The following is a 26,671-nucleotide window of genomic DNA, read 5'->3' as shown; positions in this document are numbered from 1 at the left end:
CCTCTCTCTGTTCTATTCATAAATCAGGAAGTCGGGGAGCAACCTTGGCACACGGCTGGAGGATAATGAGGCTGGAGACGCTGCCAAAGGGGGGGATGCGTTTAAGCTTCCGCTACTGTCCCTCCATACAGCTGCCCTCGCTCGATATTAAACACAGCCTGTGCTTCATACGTGCAGAAGGGAAGGCGGCTCGTCATTCAGTGACAAAACGCAGCACTCACAGGCCACTTTATGCCAATTACCATACGGGGGGCCTTCGAGGTTTCGCCATTTTTAAGATAACCTTTAAGTATTAAATAAATAAAGCGGTACTTTCTGAAAGAACACTTACCAGTAAGCGAGTGGTTGCTTAGAAACTATAGCCTGGTGTCCCAGAGAAGGCGTGGGTTGGGAAGCAAATATGAGGAGGAGTTAGAGAATATGAAGAAATGAGGCCAGGAATTATTGCGTGGGTTGGGGGGGTGGAGTGTGTTGGGGGGGGGGAGAGAGACCACCATCTGTGAACATGTTCCCAGAGAGGAAATCACATCTCTGAAGGGGGGATAAGAGAGGGCCGGTGATGTAAGGGAGAAGGAGATTAAGGTCTTTTGTGGAATTGAATATGATAATCATTATGGGCACAAATTATGTTGCTCAGTATTGAAAGAAAGAGAAGGAGAAATAAAATGAGCGTGCATATGATATTGACGTAATTAGAGGAGGCTGCTATTGTACGTCTGGGGCTAAAGACAGTAACATTCCCTAGTTAGGAGTTGCTGCGGAAGATGGCTATTACATGGTGATCATTGTGATGCTGTAATGAAGTTGCAGGGAATCTGTTTTCACTGGGCACCAGTGCTGATCAGCCTTCTAGTTTCCTGCTGGTAACGGATAGATGCTAAAGAATAAGTACTTTCAAATGGCACCCGTGTTCCCAATCAGCAGAGTACAAAGTAGCATCTCACAGCACTGCCTATAAGAATGGCCTGTGTTTACACTGATGCCCTCCTGCGATATAAATGGGAGTGAGCCTTTGCCACCTCACAGTCCTCCTTTTGCATGGGCGATCCGCTCCAGTGACAGACGGGTGGTCGGGGGCTGTCAAAATCAAGACGCGCGTGTCATTTCCAGTCTGCGCCGGTTATGCTTGACGCGCATCATTGGACGGTTGAGGGGGCGAGGCGGGGGGAGCCGTGGCCACAGTCCAGTCTGTGGTGAAAGCAGTACAGTCGGCAGCTCTCTGGAATGGTTTCCTGGCACCGCCTGTCCCCTCTGGCCTGTGGCCACGCCACCACACCCGCAGTCAAGGTCACGAGGCAGACGGTGGTCTGCCCTGACCTACATCATTCCCCCGCCCAGAGCAACAGTGATGCAGAGGGTCTCACTTATGTGATGTATACACGCTATGAACCCTGCTGCCACACCATTATGTTTAGACCTGATCTGAATACCAACACCAGGCTGTGACTGGTGCGTAAGAACAGGTACTGGGGGGCTGGTTTGGACACAGCCGTTTTTTTTGTTCAGTACCATTAGGTTTTTTCATATTATGAACTTACACTACTGCAATGTAGCAATGTTACAATGAAAAGCAGAAAGGTAAATTGCAAAACTTGAAAAAATGTCTGCTTTTCATTTGCCAATACTGTAAAGTGTTTGTTTGTTTTTATCTGTACTGGGAATCAGTAGTTGAAAATAGGTATTTGTGTTCTTAGATTCCTTGAATTAAAAAATTGTTGTTTGGTGGAAAGTCCAAGACAAGTGCAGAGAGCTGCAGTTGTAGCCAGAAGATCCACTAGGGACGCTTAAAATATTGCATCCTCACAGGCGTTCACTGAGGTGGGCTCAGATTATTTCCTGTTCTGGCTATACCAAATGCTGGTTAAGCAGTTAGTTCTGGTCTTCTGGCAGAGCGTATAGCTGGTGGACCAATGCAGATATTTGTTCTGATAGTTCTCCCAAGAGCCGTGGTTCCAGTTCTAGCTGCAAGTTTATCCTAAAGCCAAAATACAGTAGGTCTGCATACTGTGGTTCTTTTTCAGCTTGACAGAAAAGCAGTGTAATAGCCTTCACGGCTGCGCTTCTGAGAGTGTAAAAGGCAGCTACTGTATACATTAACCGTGAATAAAAAATGCTGCATGTTTTTTTCCCCTGGGCTGTCTCTGAGCCGCTGTCTCACTTTCGCTTTGTCTCACGCTGCATCATCTTAATAACGCACCTCGGTCAGGCTCTGACTCGTACATCCTGTGTTTCTCTTCACGGGCGGTTTCATAGCTTCAGAGTCACCCTGCTCTCTATTGAAAGTAAGCAACTGTCAAAACAGTTCGGAATGGAAAGAGCGGGCAGAAGTTGAATATGTCTGGATCCTCATTTTTTGGGAGGCAATTCAATGTGATCTGTTGGCATACATTCTGTCGTACAGTTATGATTTTTGTTGTGTGCTACCTGCATAGCGCATTTCAGCACTGTAAATATACTATGTAATGGCCTACAGTTAGTGTGTAATTGTTTAAACCTGGTATGGGTAGTGTGTTCAATAGAAAAATCGTCTGTATGTGCAAAAGGATCCTTGTGACAATTTCGGCATTTAGCAACTTTTGAAAATTCAAAGCGTAGGTGTCACAGTGAGCCCATGTCATGTCCCATCATCTTATCTTGTGCCTCTGTAGTGTAAAACGACGCTGCGGCAAGTTCGTGTCAGCTTCTGTTTTTACCATGGCTACACTTCCGCCCGGATCACCTTTCCGGCCATGCTTCATCCTGTCAGCGCATAATGAAAAGGCTCCAGGGCACTCAATCAAGGAGGAGCGGCTCCTTTCAAAGCCTATGAGCATCTCGGGTCTTGTACATTTAAGATAATGGCATTTCAGGACCGCCATGTTTCCCGAACGAGAGCACACTGCTCGGCCGGGTCTTTACAAGCCCGAGCAGCTGTTTGCCAAGAAGAGGCTAAAGCGGTTTAAAGCGAATAGAAAACATTTTTTGAATGTTTCAAATTGCGAAAGGGAAGTAGCTGTTTCGTTGTTTCCCAAGCGTGCGCGTGGGTGAGCGGTGTCCGAAATTACTAGGCGGTTTTCTTTTCTTTCTTCTCCGTCCGCTGAAGTGCGCTGTGCAGACACGTAGCGCTGCGCGGCGCAGCCATGAATCTCCCGCCGCAGCCCTCAGCCTGTGTGGCGGGCTGCAGAAACGCTTACGTCAATGCTCCCGCTGGCCCCGGGGCCCGACGCGTTCCAGGTGCCTGGAACCTCTCAGGCTGGCCAAGCCTTCCAGAACTCTGAGGTCCCTTCAGCTCCCTTTCCAAGAGGTCTGTTTATACAGCGAAGGCGCAATTAGCAGCGCCTCGGAGGTCCCGGCTCAGCTTTCCACCCCCCCTTTCAGTGGTTCCTGTCACTTAATAGAGTTTTTTTTTTTTTTTTTTTTTAAAGGAGAAACAGACAGTGTGGGGCCTGTTCCACCTGTGAAAGTTTGACTCTGATAGGTAGACAGCAAACATGGAGCGGTTCGTTAATTTCCCTTTCAGTTTCCTGTTTCAATTCTGCAAAATTTTGAACATATTGTTGACTTATTGTTGGTTCGTTGGAGCCCTTCAAGTTTTGAATTTTCATATTAAAATGATATACCTTAATTGCCCAATTATGTCATGTATTTTAAATGCGAAATACATTCATTTCCAGCAACATTTTTCCTGCTATGCTCCAGAAATCAAGTACTGAGCTGTTAAGAAGTGAAAAGTTTTTTTTGGCTTAATCTCCTCCTGATTTCCAAAGCAAACCTTTTAGTCAGTCCTGTTGGAGGGCAGAGAAAAGCCGGGGGGGGGGGGGGGTTTTGGGCGGGGGAGTGGGGTGGCATGACTAATGAATGAAAAGGGAAGCATACTTTCGCACTAATTGATTTTCCACACGGACCACACGAGAAGCCCAGAGTGATAACCGTGTGTGCTGCAGACACGCGCATCTTTGCGCATTACTCAAGAGACGTGCTGGAATTTGCTCGCGCCAATCATTTCCCAACTCCTCCTTTGGATTAGTCATCTGTGTTTACGTTGTAGAAGACAAATCTCAGCTTACTTTTTGCGAGTCCAAGTTCGTGTAAACATGTCCACATTTAACCCAGGGCCGTTAGTAACCTAAATTAGCACATTCCAAATTAGCACCATCTCTGTGTACACAAACTGGCAGAATTCTGGGTCCAAGAAATACCTTTTTTTTCTTTCAGTGTCTGTTGTTCTCATCACAGTCCAACATGGCGAGTTCTGGCATTCCTCCTTCTCACTTGTAAAGAGAAAAGTACATGGAAAAGCCCGACAAGACTTCTTGAAAGTAGCCGGTGTCACAACAGTTTTCAATCAAAGAAGAATAATCTAATAGTCTGGACTCTTGTCTACAGTATGTGTGTGTGTGCGTGCATGTGTGTGTGTGCGTGTGTACACGTGTTTGTGTGTACGTGCATATACACATATATGCATACATTTACCTGTGTGCGCATATGTTTGCTTGTTTGCACTTTTGTCCGCGCATACGTGCGTTTGTGCGTGCAAACGTGCGTTTACGCGTCCGCCTGCGTTCCAGTATGCTTTCGAAGATGGGGGGGGCGAGAGGGAGGGCAGCACCGTGGACTAGGCCTCATGACTCATCTTCCCACGGGTCACATTAAGTGATGGACTTGGGCCTGTATTTTTAGCGTGGGTCCTGGAGAGAAGCCGCGTGCGTTTGTGGCGGGAGCGGCGGCTGCGAGCGCCAGCACGTTCTGGGTTTTCGCTCTGCCGTGTTACATAAAGGCCGCCTGACTGCCTGACCTTGAGCCAGACTCCGGCCTTGCCACGTGAGCTGCTTACAACTTGTAGCTTGTTTTTCTTGGGCTTGATAGATGCAGAAAATAGGGTGGTTCCTGCTGCAGTTAGCCGGGCCTGTTTTTTGTTTTTGGCTGAGGAAATTTATGAATGAATTTGGTCTTTCTTGCTTCTCCGGTGTCTGTTCAGTGTCTGAATGCCTTAAGCTTAACCAAGTCTAAGGGCCAGGGTGAGGTCTGAAAAAGCTGGTGATAAATGCGTCTGTCACAAGAAAGCAGTATCACTACATTCATAATTTATCGCGCTGTTTCTTAAGCCACCCTTCCCTCCAGTGTCATGACCCATCATAAGAAACCTGATCTCTGAATCTCGGTGGCTTTGCTTGAGAACGCCATGTCTGTGAGCTTCAAGGATCTGTCATTCGTTTCAGTGTACCATCCTGATGAGAATCAGAGCAGGGAGCAGAAGAGTACACAGGTCAGAAAGCATGGAATGTAAATTGTTTAAAGTGCACTGCTTGAGGATTAATGTACAGTTGTACTGTAGCTGAATAAAAGTAAATAGCAGTGTCATGATCACAGTGTAAGGTGCAGTCAGAATCATAATCATAATCATACTTGCCCACTCTTTCTTAATCAACTGTACAGCAGATTTCATTCAAGACTACATTATGGTTTCAAATAGCACTGGGTGGGTATGTTCTGTACATGCCCTGATTTGAATACTGAGACGAAGTAAAATATCCTTTACCTCTCATCCCTATATCCCTTCATTTAGCCTTGCTTTCTGTCATCGTTGACATCTGTCATCGTCTACACACCCTAATTGTCTCGGTTGCCTATGCCTTTTTGTCTTGGGACACTCACGCTCAACTTCTTCTGTCTGTCTTACAGCTCTGGATGTGTTTTGGGAAGTTTGGGGTTAACGCATTTACCTTTCACATGTTCTTTCACAGAATTTGACCGTGAAAAATCGACACTAATAGCCTATCAACATGAAGATTGTGATACTACTCGGAACAAATTGATTATTAGGCAGGAACATATGAGCTGGCTGCTGGACAGCTGGCTGCTTCATGGCTGCATTGTAATGAATTGGTACAAATGATGAGCGTGCTTTGGGATGATCTGTTTAAGATGTCACGTGGCTGTTGTGTTAGAAGTTGATTTATCCCCAGCAGTCCAGACAGTTTGGAAGAAATGGTGTGAGAAGAGTTTTAGGCGGTGTAGAAATATTAGAGCACCATATTTCACCCATATTTTAAATCTTTCTTTCTGTCTAAAGGGCTTAAACCAAAAGAATTGCACTTTGTATGGATTATTACTTGGATGGTTTCACTCCACAGAAATACTGAAGCGTCTGTAATTTGTGCAGAGGCATATTTCTCAGCCCATAGCAGGGTGAGAGAGCTCTTGATACGTCCACAGTGTTCTACCAACACCAGGCCGTCACAACGACTCGAATAAATGAGAGCTTGCCGTTTAAACAGTTATCCCTCATTCACCCACCAAGCCACCAAGGTCATCAATCTTAAGGCGTTGAAAATATCAGGAGCTCCGCCTGGACGGTCCCCCGTGAACAATATAACTCCCCTTAATCAGTCCACGAGGGGAAGAAATAAAGACCCCCCTATTTTTTATTTTTTGGAAGGGCCTCTACTCTGAGTCCATCTCCATAATTAATGCCGGCCTCCCGATGGTGCTGAGAGTAGCCGGGCCCCACGTGAGCCGCAGCGACAGACGGCTGATTACCGCAGCCCCCCCACCCCCCCCCCCCCCCCCCCCCCAGACGCATCACGGCCATTATGATTACGCTCAAGTAATGGCCGTGCACCTGTAGACACTAAATTAATCATTGCGCTTTCGGCTTTGCGTTAGAGGTACAGCGTGTGCCTGGAAGTACGCTTCAAAGCCAGTATAACAGCCCTCGGCGCTCTATCGTTTCATCAAACCGTACGTAACGCGGAGCGAGACTGATGATTCTGAGAGATTGCGGCGACAGCGATCATAATTCTCGTTTTCAATGCGGGCATTAATCTTTTTTGAAGCGCGGTACTCCTGTGCCTTTGTGCGATCACCCTGACAAAAGTGAGCATCTTGGGTAGCGATCGTGCGCTTCCTGCGGCGACGCGCGCAGCCATTCCCTGGCTTCGCTGTGCGCGGCTCACGCACAGAGCATTCGTGCATTTCCATGGCAGCAATAAAAGAAGGCTTAAGCCTCCGTGTAACACTGACCTACTTAGCATGCGGCTTAACTTGTCCCACAGTTTTAGCCAGAGCCAGGCCCGACAGCCTCAGCCTGCGGCACAATGAAACATTAATGAGCCCATCTCCGGCAAATATTGACTTTGTCTGGTCAGAACCACACTGAAATAGTTTGAGCTGCTCATTGAAAAAAAAAACTCTGTGTTATAAACAGTCACTTGTTTTTGTCTTAATTAGGTACATATGAGGCATGCTTGTTGGTTATTGCACATTGGGTTGTGACTAATTTGACCTACTCCATCTGTTAAAACAACCATGTACTTTTTGATAGTGGTTTTGAACTGGGTTGCAAGCTGAGACTTGTCTCCCCCAGTCTGATCTGTGTGGAATCAGGGCTGTGCTCCCTCCCCTCAGTGTTGGAGATGTAAACCCATGACCTTCTGTTCTTGAGGGCAAGACCCTGACGCACAACTCAGTAATGAGGACAGAGACAAGGAATGTCCTGACGTGGGCTGTCTGTGGATGAGGAATAGCAGATGTAGATACTTCAACTTCAACAAACATCCCATGCTCGTACATAAACGTACAAGCACACAGACGTGCGCATACACACATGCACACACAGACATCCTGTACACACACACACACACACACACACGTGTGCAAACACAAGCGCGTGCACACACACACACACACACATACACATACACACAAACTGTCATTAATCGACCTCCAGCTGCTGTGGGGAGTCTTCTTTGCCTCGTTATATCTCCATATTTCCATGATTAAAAACAGAAATGCTTTGGGGGGTTCGAAGAAACAAGACCTGATCCCTACCCCCAAACACACTGTACTCACACAAAGGCAGAAGTGCCTAAAGCCAAGGGGGAATTAAATCAGCCTGTTTCCTCTAAGGTCTGGCAAAGTGAATGGGTACCTGAGGTCTCGAAACTCAAGACTCAAGACGTGGCTATTAGGCCTTTTTATTTTCAAGCCATGAAGGAGATCCATCCTTGAATAAATGAAATGACATACAGCTTGAATTACATACAGCAGGGTCAGCCCTTACTGCCCTGCACACCGCAGAGTCAGCTGGGAGCGCTCTGATGCCCTTTGCCAGACAGCCTTGTTCCAAAGGTAGCGCATACTGAGTAGCTGCACACGAGCTTCCCTTCCTCCCTGTGGGGGGACCATAAAGAGACATCAGTTTGACAGTGACGGCAGGTCAGACCCTGCTTCATACATTTGTGCATGGGTGGACATCTTATTACCACATCATTGCATAAAAGTACACAATAGATATGTATGGCCTTTAATACAGTTTATACCATTTTTCCCATAATCCAACCAGAGGCACCTACTTCAGAAACAGAGAGAATTCAAAATATACAGCATAGCATATATTACATTAAATTATGTGTGGCATTCATGAATCATTAATGTGTGTATTCTTTGTAAAACAGAGACATTGTGAGAGGAAAAATAAAAAAGTACATGCACGATTAATTCATGTATCTTATCTGAAGTTAATTACTCATTTAAAATCCTGTTTATTGTCATGTATTCTTGTTGTAGTATGCTTGGCAGCGCATGTTCTATTATTAAACTTTTGCCAGAGTTCAATATTTTTCCAGTTTTTTGAGATGGCTTTTTTCTGTGCTTTCCTCCCTCTCACGTGTCTTTTATAGGCTATGATTTACCTCAGAGCGGTGTGCAAGAGGCACTGCTGAATTCCAAGAAGCTGGGCAGTGCTTTTCAAAAGAATACATTAAAGTCTGGGTCGGCCAGCGAAGAACTATCAAAATCTCATGGATTTAAAGTGATTGGAGTTGGAGGGAAAGATGCTTGATTCAAGATGCTAATTCTACACATAGCATTGTTGCAGCGGATAGCAGAGTAGCTAATTAGCCACTCGGTTAAGTTCAGGGGCACCACCATATTTGTTGTTGTTTGGCGATTGCCCATGATGCTTTGTGTGTATTGTGTATGCGGGTAGCTGTGAATGGAATGTTTTGTGTGGGGAATGGCCTTCGGGCATTCCCCACTGTTAAGAAGTGTGTTCTGACTTGACTACTTGCTCTGCATACAATAAAAGCATGAGTGCTATTCCAGATCCGTTTGGTCAGCCCCTTGAGTCCATCGCTACAGTATTATTTGGTTAGACACAATAGGCAGTGTAGTCAGGTTTTGAAAATCTATGCATTACTGCTTACAGTGTTTCAGAATATAGTGTAAAGTATGTCCAGTACTCATTTAAAGTTCCATTTTTATTCCTTATAATCAGTATTCAGGAGAGTATGGATAATAAGGAATGAAGGAAAGTATTTTTGTTTGTAGAATGTCCACTCTTGTCTGTGTGAAAAACGCGGTTGTGTTGTACGCATTCTTCATTCAAATTTTGTATGTTCCAATTCTGGAACGAGAATTTTTTTGCATTAAGCAGATGTCTGTACTGAAGTATCGTAGTGGAAAGTATTTGAGTCCCAGCTATGTTGCATTTGTCCCTCACAGATTCCAGCAGGATCGTTTCTTATTTGTATCGGTAAGAGGTACACGTCAGTTTTCTTGCAAAGTTTCCTCTACCCCAAGGTCATATTTTCATATCATGTGTTTGAACAGTGCTGTAGTGTAACCGATACAGTGTATAACATCATTCTGTAGCACTGGACTCTGAGCTCTTTCACTATTCAACTCCAGTCTTTCCAATGAGCACAAAGGAGCCATTCATACGGCCTTTGGGAAGCAGTGATTGTTTCCATTTGAAACAAAATGTCCCAGCTTCAATTGGTGCAGTTGGCGCTGAATTGTGTCCCTGTGCCGTTCTCTCGGTCGGGTGGTGTTCTTGGACCGAAGTCACGGCTCTGAGGCCCTGGGTCTTCCTCTCCTGATCTGGCGAATCTGAGGCCCCATTCTCCAGCACTTCTGTCAGAACCCTGTTGAGCTTCCTGTTTCTTCACAGTGTTGCCATTGTGACTCCTGGTGTTCTGGACCTTGTCACAGCCTTGTCCTCTCCGTGGCTTCAAAAGGCTTTTTCATCAGGAGGGGAGACAAAAAAGGAGTTGTCTCCTGTTAACGTCTGCTCTCCCTCACTCGGCCTCACCGTCGAACCCGGAGCTTATGTCAGGACGAGGGGTTCGGGGAGGGAGAGAGCGCAGAGACGGTCAGGACGAAGAACCCCGCATACCTTCGACGGCTGCGTTATGTTGCGGCTGTCAGGATAAGCGTTTAGGTGACACCAGCGGCAGACAGGCCTCTCGAGACCCCGGTGGCTGTGCTCTGAAGGAAACTCAGCAAAGCCCAAAGCTGCTCCTGAGGTCCAACATCGGTGGTCAGTGTGAGGTCAGGAGGGTGTGGGGCAGAGGCTTCGATCCCGGGTGTTCGCTGGCACCCTAGCGGAACTAGGTGAGGGTTCACGTTCGAGAGTTTCCTCCACTCCGGCGCAGAAGATGGCCGGTCTGGGGGAGAGAAGGGAGATTATTCCTCCCGCAGCTTCCGGGATTAGCTTCTCCCCGGCCTCCCGCTGGGCGAGCAGCAGGGCCTTCCGTCTTTTATCAGTCGCACCCCATGCGCCCACCCACCGTCCTCACAGCGGGGTTCTGCGTGTGTGTGTGTGCGTGTGTGTGCACGTGTGTGTGTGTGTGTGTGCACGTGTGTGTGTGTGTGCGTGTGTGTGTAGGGGTGTGTGTGAGGTGTGTGCGTGTGTGTGTTTGTGTGTACATATGTGTGTGTGTGTATGTGTGTGTGCGCGTGTGCATGTGTTTGTGTGTGTGTGTGTGTGTATGTGTGTGTGTGAGGTGTGTGTGTGTTTGTGTGTATATATATGTGTGTTTGTGTGTGTGTTTGTGTGTACATATGTGTGTGTTTGTGTGCGTGTGTGTGCGTGGGCATGCGTGTGTGCGTGCGTGAGTGCGTGCGTGTGTGTGTGTGTGTGTTCATGCGCGCGTGTGTGTGTGTGTGTGTGTGTGTGCATATCGTGTGAGCAGCTGGGGGAGAATACCCGCTGTGCCAGCTTATCAGGCCAATAACGCTCTATTGTGGGCCATCATTTTGCCACTTTATTTACACACCTCATTTCACTGATAGTGTCTATGGTAGTTTTGAGTGTCGTTGCTTTTCGCCCCCGTGAAAAAGGAATGAAAGGAAATCCCTTTCCTCGGGCAGAGGCCCATGAAATTTGGCCGGGCCCCTTTGTTCTGGGCGGAGAGCTTTTGATTTGATTCTGGATGTGCCCATTCGGGGCTGTGCATCAAAAACATCAAAACATTTACATCAAACAGTCTGGATAAACCACTGCCTGATTCACAAGCCCTACGCTCACATCTCCCTTTCTTGTCCTTTGTAATCTCTTCGATTTTCTCCAAGGCTTTGAAACATGTAGGCTGGTGTAGCTGTGGTAGAAAACGCCGAACCAGAATAAGTGAGAGCGAGATGAAGGTGGGTGGGGGGGGGGGTATTTTGGGGGGGGGGGGGTAGGCCAGTGGCTGGTGGGTGCTGTCTGCACGTTTCAGTTGCACATGAATATTTGATGCCAGCCTACGTGAAATGGGATTCAGCTACTTTATAATTCAAATGATCTCCGTTCTGTGTACATTGGGCAGGTGTCATCCGTTTGCATTAAAAACCCTGAGGCGAATAAGGAGGGTTGATTGCGAGAGAAAATGGCCGGGTTGGGTAAAGATATATGTCAACAGGAAAATTGGCTTGCGCCGGGACAGTCTGAGGAAAAGGCTGGTTAAGTCTTCAGTGGGTAGTGTCCAGGGTATTAGGCCTGTGGAGTGTATATAATCAGTTTCAGTTCATGAAGTGGGTCTGATCCCATTAAGTCTTATATTGGAAAGAGGGCAGTTCTCTCATTCTGCAATGATCCCCTGCCCTCCCCATCCCAGAAACCAAAAAAAAAACAGATTGGAAGAAAGCCAGAGAAAATTACTAAAGTCGCGATGCACATGAGGCATGGTGCCACGAGTTTAAAGATTTAATCTGCAATCTCCTTTTCCGAGTTAGTAGCCTCTGTGGAGGACAGTCCTCTAAAAGACAGATGACTGCTGTAGAATCAGCCCTGCGTGGTCAGTGTTGGACGGCTTTGGGCAAAGCATGCGCTCTCCATCCAGATTCAAACAGGAAATGATTTATATCCTGTTCGACAGACGACCTATACAATGTAGCAGAGCAAAGGGACAGATTAACAGAAGATGGCAAACAAAAAAAACAGTTGGGGGCTGCCCCTTCTGTGTTATTCAAAAATAAACGGCTCGTTAAAACCGAACAATAAAGAGCACAAAGAGGAGGCTCTGAGCAGATGATCGGCCTGGTGATGTTGGTCTTCCTCCCTGTTTGTGTTGGGGGGCGGAGGGGGGGGAGCCCCACACAGCATAGAGTCCAGAAACCCGTCACGTTCCCTCTAATCACGTTACCGAGTTTCATTACCGGCTAACGAGACGCCTGTTACCTCGGCCAGAGAGGCGGCGGAGGCTAACACAGCCCCTGTGTGAAACCAGACCCCCGGGGGAATCATGGGAGTAGTTATTTTGGTTTATTTCCTGGTTGTTAATATTCAGGAGGCTCAGCTCTTTGATGATGATGATGCGCAAGGGGATAGCTGGTAGCTTGTATCTGATTTCCCCTCAGATTACTTTGCGTGGTCTTTGTTTACCTGGAACGCCTAACAGATCAGAGGGCGTGACTCTCGCTGATGCAAACAATGACTGCGCTACGCAGGGAGCCCGTCCCCGAGAGCCTGTAATACTTAGGCCGGCTTCATTTTTGTCATGGGAAGCATTATCCTTATGTCTATAATAAAACCCAATGAAAACAAGTGCTTCTAACCGGCTTCCAGTTTGGATCAGCCTGGGAATGTCACTGCCGGCCCACTCTTTTCTTATTTTATCAACCTTCAGTGTGTGTCCATGGGGGTCTCTCGCTATTCCAGTCCATTTCAGTTCTGTGTCGCTAAAATATAAGGATCTAAAGAGCACAAGGATCTGCCACAGTCACTCCTTTTCAAAGCAGTCCCTGTGTCAGAGCGCCTATCACTCTCCTCATTTGGAGCGGAGTCCTCTGGGTGTCTGAGTGTGTTTTATTTGCAATTCAATGCAGTCGAGACTGAGGCATGAAAGATTGACTGGCGTGGATCTAAGCTCACAACCTCTTCATCCTGGGCCCCAGGGAGTAGATCTGAGAGAGGCTGAATTCAGGAAAACTGAGCAGTGTTGCTTCAAAAGAATGTTTAATTAAATCAGCATCAACTATGATTAAATGAAGAATTTAATGAAGATACCCTCCCACTGTACTTTTTTTTGCTTTGGAAAACATTTCCATTATTGATTATTTCTACTCTTTCTCTCTACTCACTGTGGACTTCTCTCTCTGTCTCTCTTGCAGTAGTTAGAGATGACAGCCAAATGCTTACGATGGCAACATTAAAGATGGCAAGCCTGTTTTCTTTTGGTCCAAGATCAGAGATTTTCTAAGATTTGCATCACGAAGGAGAAAAGGAAGGATGATTGATCAGAATTCTGTCCACCCTGGAGAAGGAGAGAGGTCCCCTGCACACACCCCTCCGTAGCTCCCAGTGCCAAAGCTGGCAGTCAGCCAAGTTCCAGATAGGCATCTAGGTTCCTGTCTGCCTGCAGGTGGCACTATGCAGAATCTGCTGACTTGCTGCTCATCATTCTTAAGTAAATGTCTTCCCTTTATTGCAAGCCTGTCCATTCAGGGAATAGTCTGCTGATATCTGCTTTAGATAGTTTTCTTTGTTACCAGAGCATCTATGTGTTTTCCTGTGTAATTACTTTCCTTCCAGTAAAGATGGGCAGACATGTTCGTACTGGAATCGGGTGTGAGGGGTGCCATATACAACCCCTCAGCACCAGTGTGGGCCTTCAGCTCTATTTAGAGGCTGTTATTCTCTACTCCCAGCTCGCCTTCTCTACAGTATGTGCCTATGAAGAGTGAAGGCTGCGAGCGGATTGGCTAATAGAAAGTGGCACAGCCATGATGAGGGAACTGGGTCGTCTCTGTGCGCCATACGCTCAGCCTGCTCGTCTGATCACGGGACCTGTCACGAGGGAACAAGATCTCCGTGGTTACCATCGCCATCCGTCCGGCGTCACCGGAGCACTGGCAGCCACCCCCCACACATCCACCACGCGGCCCCGGCAACCAGAGGAGCCAGTGGAGCGGGCGTGCGTGGACACCCCCGTTAATTATGCAACGTTGTGGAAGTGCTGGGCGAGTACTGGTCCTCGGCTCTCCCTCTGAGGTGGTTTCCAAATGGCCGCCGGTCTGAGGAGCCCACGAGGCCGAGCCGTCACCTTCGCAGACAGCCCTGAGCTCCCTCGTCTCCAACACTCGGCCCAGTTTCTCAAAGAGGGGGCCGTGCTGAATCACCTCTCAGCGACGATGCATCCGAACCCAACTTAACGAGAAAGCCCCTTGAAGGAAAAGAGCCTCATTTTGGATTAGCTCTTTTATCCCTACCGTTCCGAGCGTTCAGAGTCGTTGAGACATCCTCTCCAAATCCCTCACTGAGTTAGGCCTCAGGCTGCCGCTGTCAAGGTGCCTGGATTTATTTGCCTTTCTTTAACCACATTTGTGCTAGCGGTGTCTTATAAAGCGTCCCACCGAGCGTAGTTGTAATTGAGACGAAAAATAGTATTTTTTGGCTGTACCTCACAAAGAATCGTTTCACCTTAACCAGTTTTTCAGGGGGGGGATTGAACAGCTTGGTTTTTTGGGATTAGGACGGCGATGTCTCAAACTGCCTTTCCTGTTTCCTGTGGCTCTGTTTTCAGAGCACTCGACCTCGTGCTCAGTCGTGATCTCCCTGCTGATGTGCGTTTACTCCTGATGACCCTGGATTCGCTGTCGGACTGAAGGGAGTTTTGAGCTAATGCCTGCCGTCGGAGAGCTCAAGTAGGAGAAACAAACAGCAGACTTCACTTGACACCCTGTTTCTCCCTGTGCTCCTAATGTTACCATAATCAGCCAAAACACCAGCCCAGCCAGCTTCTCTCGAGTGGCTGGACTGACTGTGGATATCCTAAAGATGCCCTGGAGGGAAGCAAGTTTGATGCTTCTCAATTACAATTAGTGTATTTTACGGGCCATTAAGAAGTTCTCAAAAACACACAAATTAGTCACACAAATGACAGAATCACATCCTTTTTTGCAGCATGGTTCTATTGGTGTTATGTCTCTTGGCCTAAGGGTCAAAGAGTTAATGCGGGAAGGAAAATGCCCTGATATTTTTGTTGTGTAGTGCCAAATGGTCTGTCTTAATGCTATAATGGGGTTATAATGGTGTCCAGCTAGACATGTAGAGTCACAGACACAACCCTGCCTACAACAGAGAGAGCAAAAGACAGAGAGAGACAGAGAGATGGACAGAGAGAGAAAATGACAACATAGATTTCAGAGAGAGACAAAGAGAAGAAAATCGGACAGAAGAAGAAGGGCAGCGAGAGATTTAACACTGAGGGGACAGGAGACAAAGAGATGGAAGCTGGAAACAGATAAAGACTGACTGAGAATTATGGGAGACAGAGAAGAGAACATAGGAAGAGAGTAGGAAGACTGAAAGAGAGAGATGGGAGACGGCATGTAAGGAAGAGAGTCTGAGAGCAGAAGAAAGACAGAGGTGCTGGTAGGTTTGGACTGAATGTTCCTAGCTTGGTGGGGAACATTCCAGAGATGTCTGTGTCCGAGTGGCCCCCAGCAGGCCTGTGGCTCCCCACTGTGCCTCTCAAACCCAACACCACCTTGCAGGGGGTTTTAACTGCAGGGCCCAGTCTGATTTAGAACCTTCCAGATGGAGAGGGGGCGAGAGACCAGTGACCTGCACCCCTGTGTAATTACCAAGTAGCGTGCATGGGGGCTGGCCTCCCTGGCTGGGGGATAGATCATTGTCCAGACCTTTGACATTTCAATCACAATCCAGCAGCTTTGATTGTGTGTATGGGCGTGTCTTTTTGTACCTCTGCGTGTGTGTGTGTGTGTGTGTGTGTTTCCATGTGTCTGTGTGTGTCTGTGTATATGTGTGTGTGTATGTGTTTGGTGTCTGTGTGTGTGTGAGTGTGTGTGTCTGCGTATATGTGTGTATGTTTGTGTGTTGTGTGTGCTTGTTTGTGTCTGTCTCTGTGTGCACGTGTTCTGGTTCTGGTAGAATTCCATTTTAACATAATCAGGTCATAGGAGTTCACGTGCTGAGATATTTTAGTGATGGTGACGGGCGAAAGAAATGATGTGTTCTGAAAATGATGGTCTGTTGCGGTTCACAGGTGGCCTGCGTTAATCTTCTGATGTGAAACACTGCGCAGTTTATCCTCATTTTACTTCATCATAAACCCAGATCAAAAACAGGAGTCGTATTAACCGTGACAGCCTGTCGGCTTGTGCTCTCGGTGGGAGGGACCATGTGACTCTTACATGTCCTAATGTGTCAGACTTATGCACCGCCTCACGGGGGATGTGAGCCAGGGTTGCTCCTCCGACATGTTGGCCTGTATTTCCCAGGACACACTGCCTGCTGCTCCAGTCTCCGTACTGTGAGGAGCTAGCTGTCCCCACTGCCCAATAAGGAACTCCTGGATCATTGCCATAGTAACACAGCTCCCTCTGGACTCATATACACATATATACTTGTACTATATATTGCTTGCGCGTGTGTGTGTGTGTGTGTGTGTGTGTTTATAGGTGTTGAGCCGTGAAATAACTTATGACTCCCAACTTGCGCACGCAGTCATTCATGCACATACAAAATGACTTCCTTTCCACTACTCATGTCTGTTTGAATGGATTGCCTTCCTGTAAGGTACAGTATTCCTGCTGTACTTGGCAGGGGGGAAGGTGGTTGGGGGGTGTCTGTTTCATAATGCGCAGCATAACTGTAAATCACGGCTCATACTACCTGACTCTGACGCTGCTGTTATTCTTATAACGTAACATGTTGGTGCACAGCGGAGCGTTTCCCTGCTACCCCGAGCGTCTGTTCGTTTCGTTTTTCACGATCAAACGCATCAAAGGCCTGACTGATCCTGAAACGGATCAGAACGGCGTTTCCCCGGCTCCCTCGCAAGCTCAGAGCGCTGAGTGATGGAAGCGCGTCGCCTAGCAGCCTCGGCCACGGCAGAGAAAGGATCCAATCTGCCGTTCCTGCATCAGAGGGGCTCTGCCAGCCTGCTCTGTAGCAGGATCTTCACAGATTAGCCAGCCGGCCGGCCAGCCGGGCGAGGCCGGCGATGTGTGAGGGAAAAGGAGAGCGTTGGCACTGCGAGTCTCCTGCCCCTGGCCCCAGCGGAGGAACAGGGAGGGATGGCTGGAGATACTGGAGACTAGTCCATCTGTCTCCTGTGAAAGGTTTCTGCCTACAGTACGTGCTGCCACTTGCAGTGAAAAAACAAAGGCTTTGTGCATGGACCTGGTCACTCTGTGACATCAGAAAACAAAGGGAAACACATGTAGGACAGACACACGCACACACACATACGCACACATACACATACCCTCACACGCACACACACACACACACACACACACATTCACTCTCACTCAATCACTTACTCACTCAATCACTGACTCACTCAATCATACTTTCACACTCGCGCGCGGACACACGCCTGTGTGGAATGGGAATGCTGGCCACAGCTGCCTCCCTATTTGTCTTCCTTCATAAACTCCTGCTGCATCTTCTCTGTCGTTTTTCTGGAGTCGTGGGCTGCTTTAGAGCATCTCTCAGCATTCTCATGTATAATTCAGCGGCTGCTTATTAATGGAAGGCTTGAGTGTTAGCAGGCCTAAACGGTGGCGTGCTGAAATGCGGTAGTGTTGGCAGTGGCTGAGTTTCAGCCTACATGTGTGCAGCTTTGGTCTGAGCATACGATGTGCACTCCTCCTGCTCTCTCTTTCTCTCTTCCTCTCTTTCTCTCTCATCCGCTCACACTCGTTCAGCTGCACTCATTCAGCTGTCCCAGGCAACACATCCCATCACACAGAGGTGTAGATCTGTGGGGAAGGAAACCTAATTCACCCCCACTTGAAAATCGGACCTCAGACCTCATCCCTTCCATAGGGATTCTCATTGCCTTTTCTTTCTAGCATAGCTCCTTGGCACGCACCGCATCTAAACGCATTACTGAATGAGACCAACTCACCAGGCTTCGTTGGTGATATAGCCTTTCAATTAAGTTAATTAGTAATAACGACGGTAGCAGCGCAAGATAAAAGAAAGCGAATTGACGGCTCGTAGATTCTACTTGGGTTGTGCAATTAGAGAAGTGCAAATCTCTCATTGGAAAGCTGATGAACGAAATAAAACAAAATCAATAGACCTCCACTGTTGCACTTGTGCGCTGGAATTGACTGCAGTAAACTGGGTGCCGAGTTTTGCTCTTTAGCTGGTCTGACAGACTGCTCTAACTGGCCATTTCTTACTTACATACAGCTGTTTATATGGATTGTTTGCATTGTCAGTAATTCATTAGGAGTGGTTCTCTTTGCCCTGTCTGCGCTTCAGTCTAGCTTCAGTAGCTTTGATCATGCTGTCTGTGACAGGTGCGCTAACTGTCATGTAGAACTGAGGGAAAGGAAACAGATTCCAGTGATAAGGTCAGAGGCTACCAGGTATATTCTCATTTAATGAGGTCAGTTCTGACTACAAAGTGTAGGAAAGGCTATGGTAATGCAGTCAGGCTTGGGGAAGGCCATGGTAATGTAATCACTTTTGGGGAGGTTATGGTAATGTAGTCTGATCGAGTGAGTGAGAATGAGGCAGACAAGGGCAAAAAATAAAACATGTAGAATAAAATATAATGATGGGGAGGGAGATGCCATGTGAATGCCAAAATGGGCGGAGCTACCGGACTCTTTGAGTGATACACTGATTTGAACCAATCATAGTGTTTTTCTACAGACAGCAATGTAACACATTTTTTTTTACACCAGCCACTCAGTTCTACACGAAGGATGTGCTCAGAACAAGAATAATAAGCCTCACTCTCCCACCAGCAATAACATGTTGAAGGATAGATAAGGAACGAGACTGCCTTAAGCCAGAATTTTTTTTTACTCATCCAAAAATTGGCTCACTGGAAAGCTTTGGGGGCGTGAAATTGCAACACAGGCTGGCTGCATGTCTTATGTCTCTGTTTGGGATAATTACAGATGTGGTTTTAATCAAATGCTTCCTGTTGTGTAATTATGCCAACCCTCGCTAATTCTCTTTGAGCTGTCTGGATTGTGACAGCTTGATGTCCTCCCAGTGTGTCGGGGAATATGTTAAGTTGAATTTGAGTGCCCGCACAGCACCCTGCAAATGACTGGGAAGTGTTTACGTGTTTGCTTTGAGGAGACTGAACGCGCTTCGCTCCTGATGCTTCACTGTCATGAGGACATTTGGTGGAAAAAAAGGCTTTAGCTCTTTAAAAAAAAAATCGATACTGCCGTGTCTGTGGACAGCCAAAGGTTACCTTCCCCTCCCAGTGTTTTATGTACAGAGCACCAGCTTGCGCTGCTGTGCCATTTCCCAGCAGTGCATGTAGCTCTCGGTGCACCATCGCATAGCTAATGCTTCAGAGTGAGGCGGGCGGGGCCGGACGGGGCAGAGCGAGCACATCTTCGTCAAGCCATTTTTAAATCGATGAGCGCAGTGAATTTAAGTGTCGGGTCTTCCTTCGGTTTTATTGCAGAGTCAGGCAGGACATTAATTTCTTTACTACTCCCTAATGAAGATAGATTCTGCGCGCGTCTGCGTGGAACTGTTTCGGCTGCAACAGCCGAATTGAGCCGGGCACACGTTCAGCCCTCCCGGTTCTGTGCTGACCCCCGGCCAAGCCTAACCGTCTGCATCGTATTTACAGAGGAAAGCAATAAACAAATCTCTCTCCCAGATTCTGTCACAAAATTATTTCTCTGCTCCAGTTCTTTCGTAATTGCATCTGGCGGACGCTGCCAGATTTCCCAGTTACTGGTTCTCTATTTCAACAGATACAGCAGGCATATTTCGACTTGCTCTATCTCTTTGTCTCTCTCTCTCTCTCTCTCTCTCTCTCTCTCTGTCTCTCTCAAAACTATCATACTCAGCAAGGAGTGGAGTGGGGGATTATTTAGAGGTTTATTCATAATAATGTTTCAATAAAGATCAAATGGATTTTACCTGCGGGCAGACTAATGAATCAAGCTCTCTCCCTGTAATTCTGTGCGAATCGTTCACCGCTCTGTGTGACACTACAGAGCTGAACCGAAGAACAGAACGGAAGACGTTAAAAAATCAATCGCTTAAAAAATCTAATCGAGCGTTCAGAGGTTTCACCATATCACCGTGCATGTCAGGTTCACATGGGTGGAAATGAGACAGGCTTATCAGCATGCAGCGCTCGAAAGTGAGCGTGTCTATGGCGGACGTAGGACAACCCGTTTCATAAAGGCCGCTCTCTTTTGACTGACTGCTCATCTCGCAGTGAAGGCCACCGCTCTGGCTGCTGTCACATTGAGGGAAAATGGCCTCCAGTGAAAAGGCGGCTCAGGGCCCACTTACTGCTCAAGGCCTCCCCACTCACCGAACGAGCCTCAGGACAAAGAGGCTCTGAGAAGCTCACGTTTCCACGGTCACGGTCAGAGCGTCCTTGCCCTGACGCGTGCCCCGCCCGGCAGACGTCCTGTTTATGTAGAAACCAAAGAAAGTGATCGTGTCCTTGGATTTTTCAACTTAACACTATGAAGAGGTAGTGGTATAATTTCTGCATTGACACTATAAATACGTGCCTGGTAAACTAGTTCTGATCTGCCCGTTGGTGAGACCTTGCTTTTTCCCTCTGTTTGCGCGGCCTGGCCTCTCTGCTTGTGAACTCTGGACAGTGGTTTCACAACGCATGATCATTAGATTAAAAACAGAACAAGCCAGAGCCCTGTAATCTTCGGGGGACAGAATGGAGTGTCCAGTGCACTGGAAGCTTCCAGAACAAAGAGGGCGCCTCCGCAGAGATAGGCAAGGATTAACTGCAGGGAGGAGGGGAGGACAGAAATGTGAATTAGGGGGAAGGATGTTTATGAATGGTTAACTTAAGAGGTCAGGAGAAAGCCACGGTATTTGATGTATTGAAGAGTCAGGCCATTTATCCCTCAGAGTTCAAAGGGCAACGACCAGCTGTTAACCTGGTTGTCCTAACAAGCGGTAATTGGTCCCCCTAAGAAAGCCTAGGACACAAGTCATTAACAGTTCTCAGCTCATAGTTTGTTGGCACCACAAACACAAATCCTGCCAGTCCAAGCTTTTGTGTTGTTTAGTTTGTTTTGGAACAGATGTACTTGTCTAGAGCAGATTATACCATTTGCAATTTGTTTATTTGTTTTCTGTAAGTAACAGAAATACCACTAAATAATTGAGTTGAAGCAACCCAGGCTAAGTTCTTTGCTCCCGGATGCAGTGGCATTGCTCCACTGGGAGTTTTGAACCTGTAACCTCTGTGTTGTAAGCTTAACAACTTAACCACTACTGTGAACCGTTGCCTTGTTATCGGCTGTTTATGATGAGGAGTCCAGCTGGCCTGGCTGCATGCAGCTCCTCGTAAATCTTCCTTTTTTCCCTTTCCTTCTGTTTGTCCTTCAGCTCCGGAACATGTGTGTGTAAAATCGGAGTGTACGGCCCCAAGTGTGACGAGTGCCAGCCGGGGTACTTCCACTTCAGCAACACGGGGTGCCAGCCATGCCAGTGCAACAACCACTCCAGCTACTGCCATCCACAGTCAGGTGAGTGCCTACCTATCTTTACAGCTACAGTTGAGTGCCTTTCCTTTCACAGGAACTGGTTATTACCTACCTGTCCTCTCACAGGTACAGGTGAGTACTTACCTGTCCTCTCATAGGTATAGGTGAGTATTTACCTGTCGTCTCACAGGTACAGGTGAGTACCTACCTGTCCTCTCATAGATACAAGTGAGTACCTACAGTATCTGTCCTCTAACAGGTACAGATGAGTACCTACCTGTCTTCTAAAGGTTACAGGTGAGAGAGGCCACCGTACAGTGTTGCATGTTTTGCATTCACTACTGAACTCTTTACCACGCTCATCACATACAGTACATGCATGCACACTCACACAAACGTGCGCACACATAACTCCCTCTCTTAAGTAATACCATTGCTCCTCTAAATCAGACCTTGTGGTGTTTGTAAATGTTATCCTACCAGTTGTCTGGCATTCACAGACTTCACCATTTTTTTCAATTTCAGCCAAAAAAGAGAAAACAAACCAAAAAGCAGCATGCAGACACATTTGTCTTGTTTATTCATACAGGATCATTTAAATCCATCTAATATTGTCGGGGGTGGGGGGGAGGGGGTATATTTATCTAATTTATCTAAAGTGGCTGTACTTCATTTTCACTTCTCACACACTCTCTTTAATAAAGCTGAGCTTTATAAAGGTACATATGCTGAGACAGTTAAATTGATTTACTGTGCACGGTGGCTGGCATACCTTCTCTTGGGGCAGGGAAAGGCTTATTGGAATATCAAACGGGAGTCTTGTACTTTTTGTCTGCAGTCAGTGAAGCAGCTCGAACCCTTTTGTGTCTGAAATAGACCCCCTGCGGCTGGGCTGGGGAGTGCCCGGCGTTTCGAGTTTTACTCCATCCCCCCCTGTTTCTCGTGGCCCCTCGATCCGGGGCGCATCAGCTAAGTGGCAAAAAGCGATAAACGAATTATTCCGCACTTCCTAAACACTTTAGCGGCACGATTGGTCTTTATCAAGTTAATGCCGTGCTCTCGTGCCTTACATCTGCTGGATGAAGTGCTAAATGGCACCGTGTGCCTGGTAGCATTCCGGATCAGGCTAGTTCTCTCATTCTTGCTGAAAGAAGAAATATCAAATATACAGTAGCCATCCAACAGTTCCAGTATTTTTCTTACTCTCAGCAGAGCATTTTGTCTAGGTGTTTATTCGTGTGTGTATTTATTTTATTGCTAGTTCATTTAAAGCAGGTTTCTTTACCTGCCATATTCAGTTTTATCATTCTAGAACTTACTGCAAACAGTTTTTTTCCTCTGTAGGCACCTGATCCCTCCCGCAGCGCCTCTATGGTTTTTCTTGCGTGTATGATTTAATGCACAGACCGTTCAGCGTCTGTCACAGTCTGTACTCACTGAAACCTCAGTAAGGAACAGAAGAAAGCTGTGCTGCACTGGGCTCAGCCACAGGCTCTCCTGCGTCAGCACGACCGGCCCACTTGCACTAATGCCGTCGTTTGTTTGCACGATCCACGCCATTAAACAGGGCTAACGCAAACATGTCACATAATGGTCTTAATAGCTGTTTGCGCCGGGGTCCACGGTCTGGTGCGCAGGAAATCTACATCTGTATTTTTTCTCTCTTTTATTTTTCTCTTCTTCTGTGACTGCCCTGGCTCGAACGGGTCTCGCACGCAATCTCAGTCTCGCTTTTCCGGGGCTTTAAATCACGATTCGATTTCTTGGTAAAAAAAAAGTGAAGCTCGTAATAACATTTGTGAGCCCTGCTGAAGTGGAGGTTATTGAATTCGTCTCTCGCCGAGCCCGTTGCTCTCCGGTTCGGAACGCGCGCCGCTCGGTTCCCTCGGCCCCCTGCGCCACGGCGTAGGATGTAATTAACGGGCCCCTGTTCCAGACGCGCCACACATCGCACAGCTGCAGCAGACCTCCTCGTCCGGATCATTCTCAACGGCTGATGAGCTGCTGCTGCTGCTCCTGCTGAGAAAGTTTTTTTCTCTTTTTTTAGATTTCGGTCTGATCTTTTCTGGTGTTCTCAAGTGCTTTATGCAGAGCCGTTTCTGGGCACGGGCAACGAGGGAGCAGAAACAAAGCGGGGACTAATTCCACGCGTTGCATCCGTGATGGTCGGCGGCCAGGAGAAACCAAGGCCTGGTTTCATTCAAAAGTTTCCTCAGCATTGACTTCAAAGGAAATGCAAGGGTTAGATGGTTCTTGTTTGTTTACACAGTCTTCAGCCGTCATCAGAATTGATTCCCCAAATTGTGTTTTTGTGAAGAAAAAAGAACAGATGAATTTATTTGTAACTCATGGTAAAGGATGACAAATGCGGACTGAATCCGGTCCAAAGCGTTTGTAGCTGACAGCGTCTTTTACGGTGTAATAAATGTACGCGGTTCTGCGCGGCCTGCTTCATCAGCCGACCCCTTGGGCTCGCTGCCAGAGCTGATTAAAGTGTGTTTGATGGCCATTGATAAGGTATCAGAAGAGTCTTTTCGGTCTTTGTGCGATGGGTTCCTGATGCAGCGCCCTGCCTCGCCAGGTTATGGATTGATCTGCGGGGATCAATGCGGCTCTCCTTCCTCTTATTCGGCTTCAGGTGAACGTATGGCTCTTTTTCCGGCCCGCATCCCTGACATGAGCCTCAGTAGTCCGCTGCCTCGCTTGGCCGACCGGTGAAGAGGCGGGGCTTCGTGTTCCCGCCCGTTTCATTACCATGGTAGCTCCGCCCTCCGCCTGGCTCTCCACTCTTCTGAGAGCAGTCAGGTGGCTCAAATAAAATAGAAATATGAACTCTTCAAATTCTGCATGGTTAGATGGAGAGGTAAATTAAGAATTTATTCAGCGTTTTTGTTTTGGAAAAGACTGGGTAACTCTGTAGGCACAGGGTGACCTTTTTAGAGCTTTGCCCTCTGGGCCAAACAAGCAATATTGCTTACACCGTAAATAAGGAAAAGGTGGAAGAAACATACATTTTTTAATAAATTAACTTCAGAAACACTGCACATTCCTCAGAGAACAATCATGTCAGCTTTTGGTTATGAACAAATAGAAAAATGAACAGTGAGATGAATAGAAACAATAGACTGGGTAAGGAGTGTTGACTGTTCTGCTGACTACGCAGAAGCGAAAACTGTCCTGTCATCACTTGTGTGTGAGTGTGTGTGTGTATTTGTGTGTGTGTGTGTGTGTGCGTGCATGCATGGTGTTTGTGTGTGTATGTGTGCATGGTGTGTGTGTGTGCGTGCATGTGTGTGTGTCTGTGTGTGTGCATTTCTGTGTGTCCATGTGTGGGCCTGTCATAGGTTACACAGGGCTTTGGGTGTGGGGTTTGGAGTACGGGGGGAATGTTTGACTCCATCTGTCAGCCAGATGGTAACCTTTCCAAGTATAAGCAGCGGCTCAGATTGGATTTGACTTGTTGTTAAGCCTCTGATGGACCCCCTAAAATGAACAGGCTTTACACTGGTGTCATTTTGGTCGTCTGCCTGTTTAGTGTCTGTCAGTATCCAGTATGAGCTGTGGGTCTCAGGCACTTGTTTATGTTCACATTAGTGCTCAGGTTTATTAGCTGAAGCAGCACACTTGCCTGTAATTGAATATGATTTATAAGATTTGTGTCTTAAAATGATCAGCAATTGTTTTTTGGTCCCTGCGGGTTTTGCTATTGACTGAAGTTATAGAGCGTATGAAAACCCTTATTTTCTCCTAGAGCTGGACAGCAGCCCTCGGAAGTTCTCTTCTCCTCTGGTTTTGTGCTAAGCGCGGTCGTTCAAGGTGAACTTCCGAACCGTCTGAAGAGGTCGCCGAGCGGTCAGCAGTGCGTCTCAAGCTCCAGCCTATGAGCTTCATGCCCGGCTGAACCTCGCGGTCGCGTCAGCGCGATCCGCGTTTCGCCGCTCCACGCCCTGTCACTTCTGTGTCCCGGGCCGATCAGTCTCCGCCCCCCCCCCCCCCACCCCCGATCTTCCTGCTTACTGCCATCGTCCCCGGCGCTGACTGACACGGCTCGCAGAAAACAGCAAACTCACAGCGACACGGATGACTGATTGGATTAGAGTCTCCCGCATCCATACTTTATTTTTCTCTGTCTTCCTCACTCTGTTTTCCTCTCTTTCTTTGACTCTGTCTTTCTGCCTGTCTTTCTCTTCTATTTTGCCTCATCTCTTGCTTTCAGTATCTCTCTCTCTCCACTCTTTCTTTCTGTCTCTCTGCCTCAGCCTCAAATTCAAATTCAGAAATGCTTTATTGGCATGATGAGACAACTAGTTTTCTATCAGGGGGCAAATACACAGATGACACCAAAAGAAAAAATGAAACACAAAGATAGCTAAAACTGCTATTGCGTTATGGGCCCATGCTGGGGTTTTCGAGAGCCACGTACCAGCAGGGCGCGTAGTGCCATTTCAGAGCTGGTCTTTAGCAGAGGAAGGCACAGCACATTAAGAGACAAGGCTTAATAGACCCAGCCACGCGGGACTAAGCACATTACTTCTCTCAGCCGTCCGAAGCTCCCTCCAGCTACGGCCAGCTCTCTGTCTCGGGATTGTCTGAGGAGAGAGCCAGGTTGGCACGGCAACGGCAGTTGTTTCCCTGCGTGCGGGTCTGGATGGGCACGCGGATCTGCTGGCCACAGCAGTTAAGCGGGAACATCAGACTGCTGTCCGCAGCAGTTAAACGCCAACGTCACCTCTGCCTCCCTGCATCCATAGATCTGTGTATCTATACATATAGCATCTGAGAGTAGAAGAGCTGATCTCAGATCAGTTTAGCATGTTTGCTCATAATGGACACGGTTAGGACATGGACAGGGGAAGCCAGATCCTAGATCAGCATCCCCGCTCTGATATGCTTTATGAATACAGGCCCTCGTCTCCCATTTGAAAGACCGCGCTGTTCTGGGTGTGGCACGCGTGTTTGGTGAAGTCTTTGTATCTGCTGGATCTGATGTGATACCACC

At 47.4% G+C, this 26,671-nt stretch overlaps 1 protein-coding gene across 1 annotated transcript in view; it reads left to right on the top strand.

Moving 5' to 3' along the window:
• The window catches only part of LOC135265066 (multiple epidermal growth factor-like domains protein 9), an 89,579-nt gene that overhangs the window by 34,349 nt on the left and 28,559 nt on the right, over positions 1 to 26,671 (top strand). The window contains exon 3 of the mRNA XM_064354294.1: positions 21,575 to 21,714. Within this exon, the coding sequence (XP_064210364.1) occupies positions 21,575 to 21,714 (140 nt within the window). The remainder of the gene's footprint in view (positions 1 to 21,574; positions 21,715 to 26,671) is intronic.

This window comes from Anguilla rostrata, chromosome 10 (genome assembly GCF_018555375.3).
Source record: "Anguilla rostrata isolate EN2019 chromosome 10, ASM1855537v3, whole genome shotgun sequence".
NCBI lineage: Eukaryota > Metazoa > Chordata > Actinopteri > Anguilliformes > Anguillidae > Anguilla > Anguilla rostrata.
Note: the sequence above shows the minus strand (reverse complement) of the source record. Positions and strands in the feature narration are given on the sequence as shown.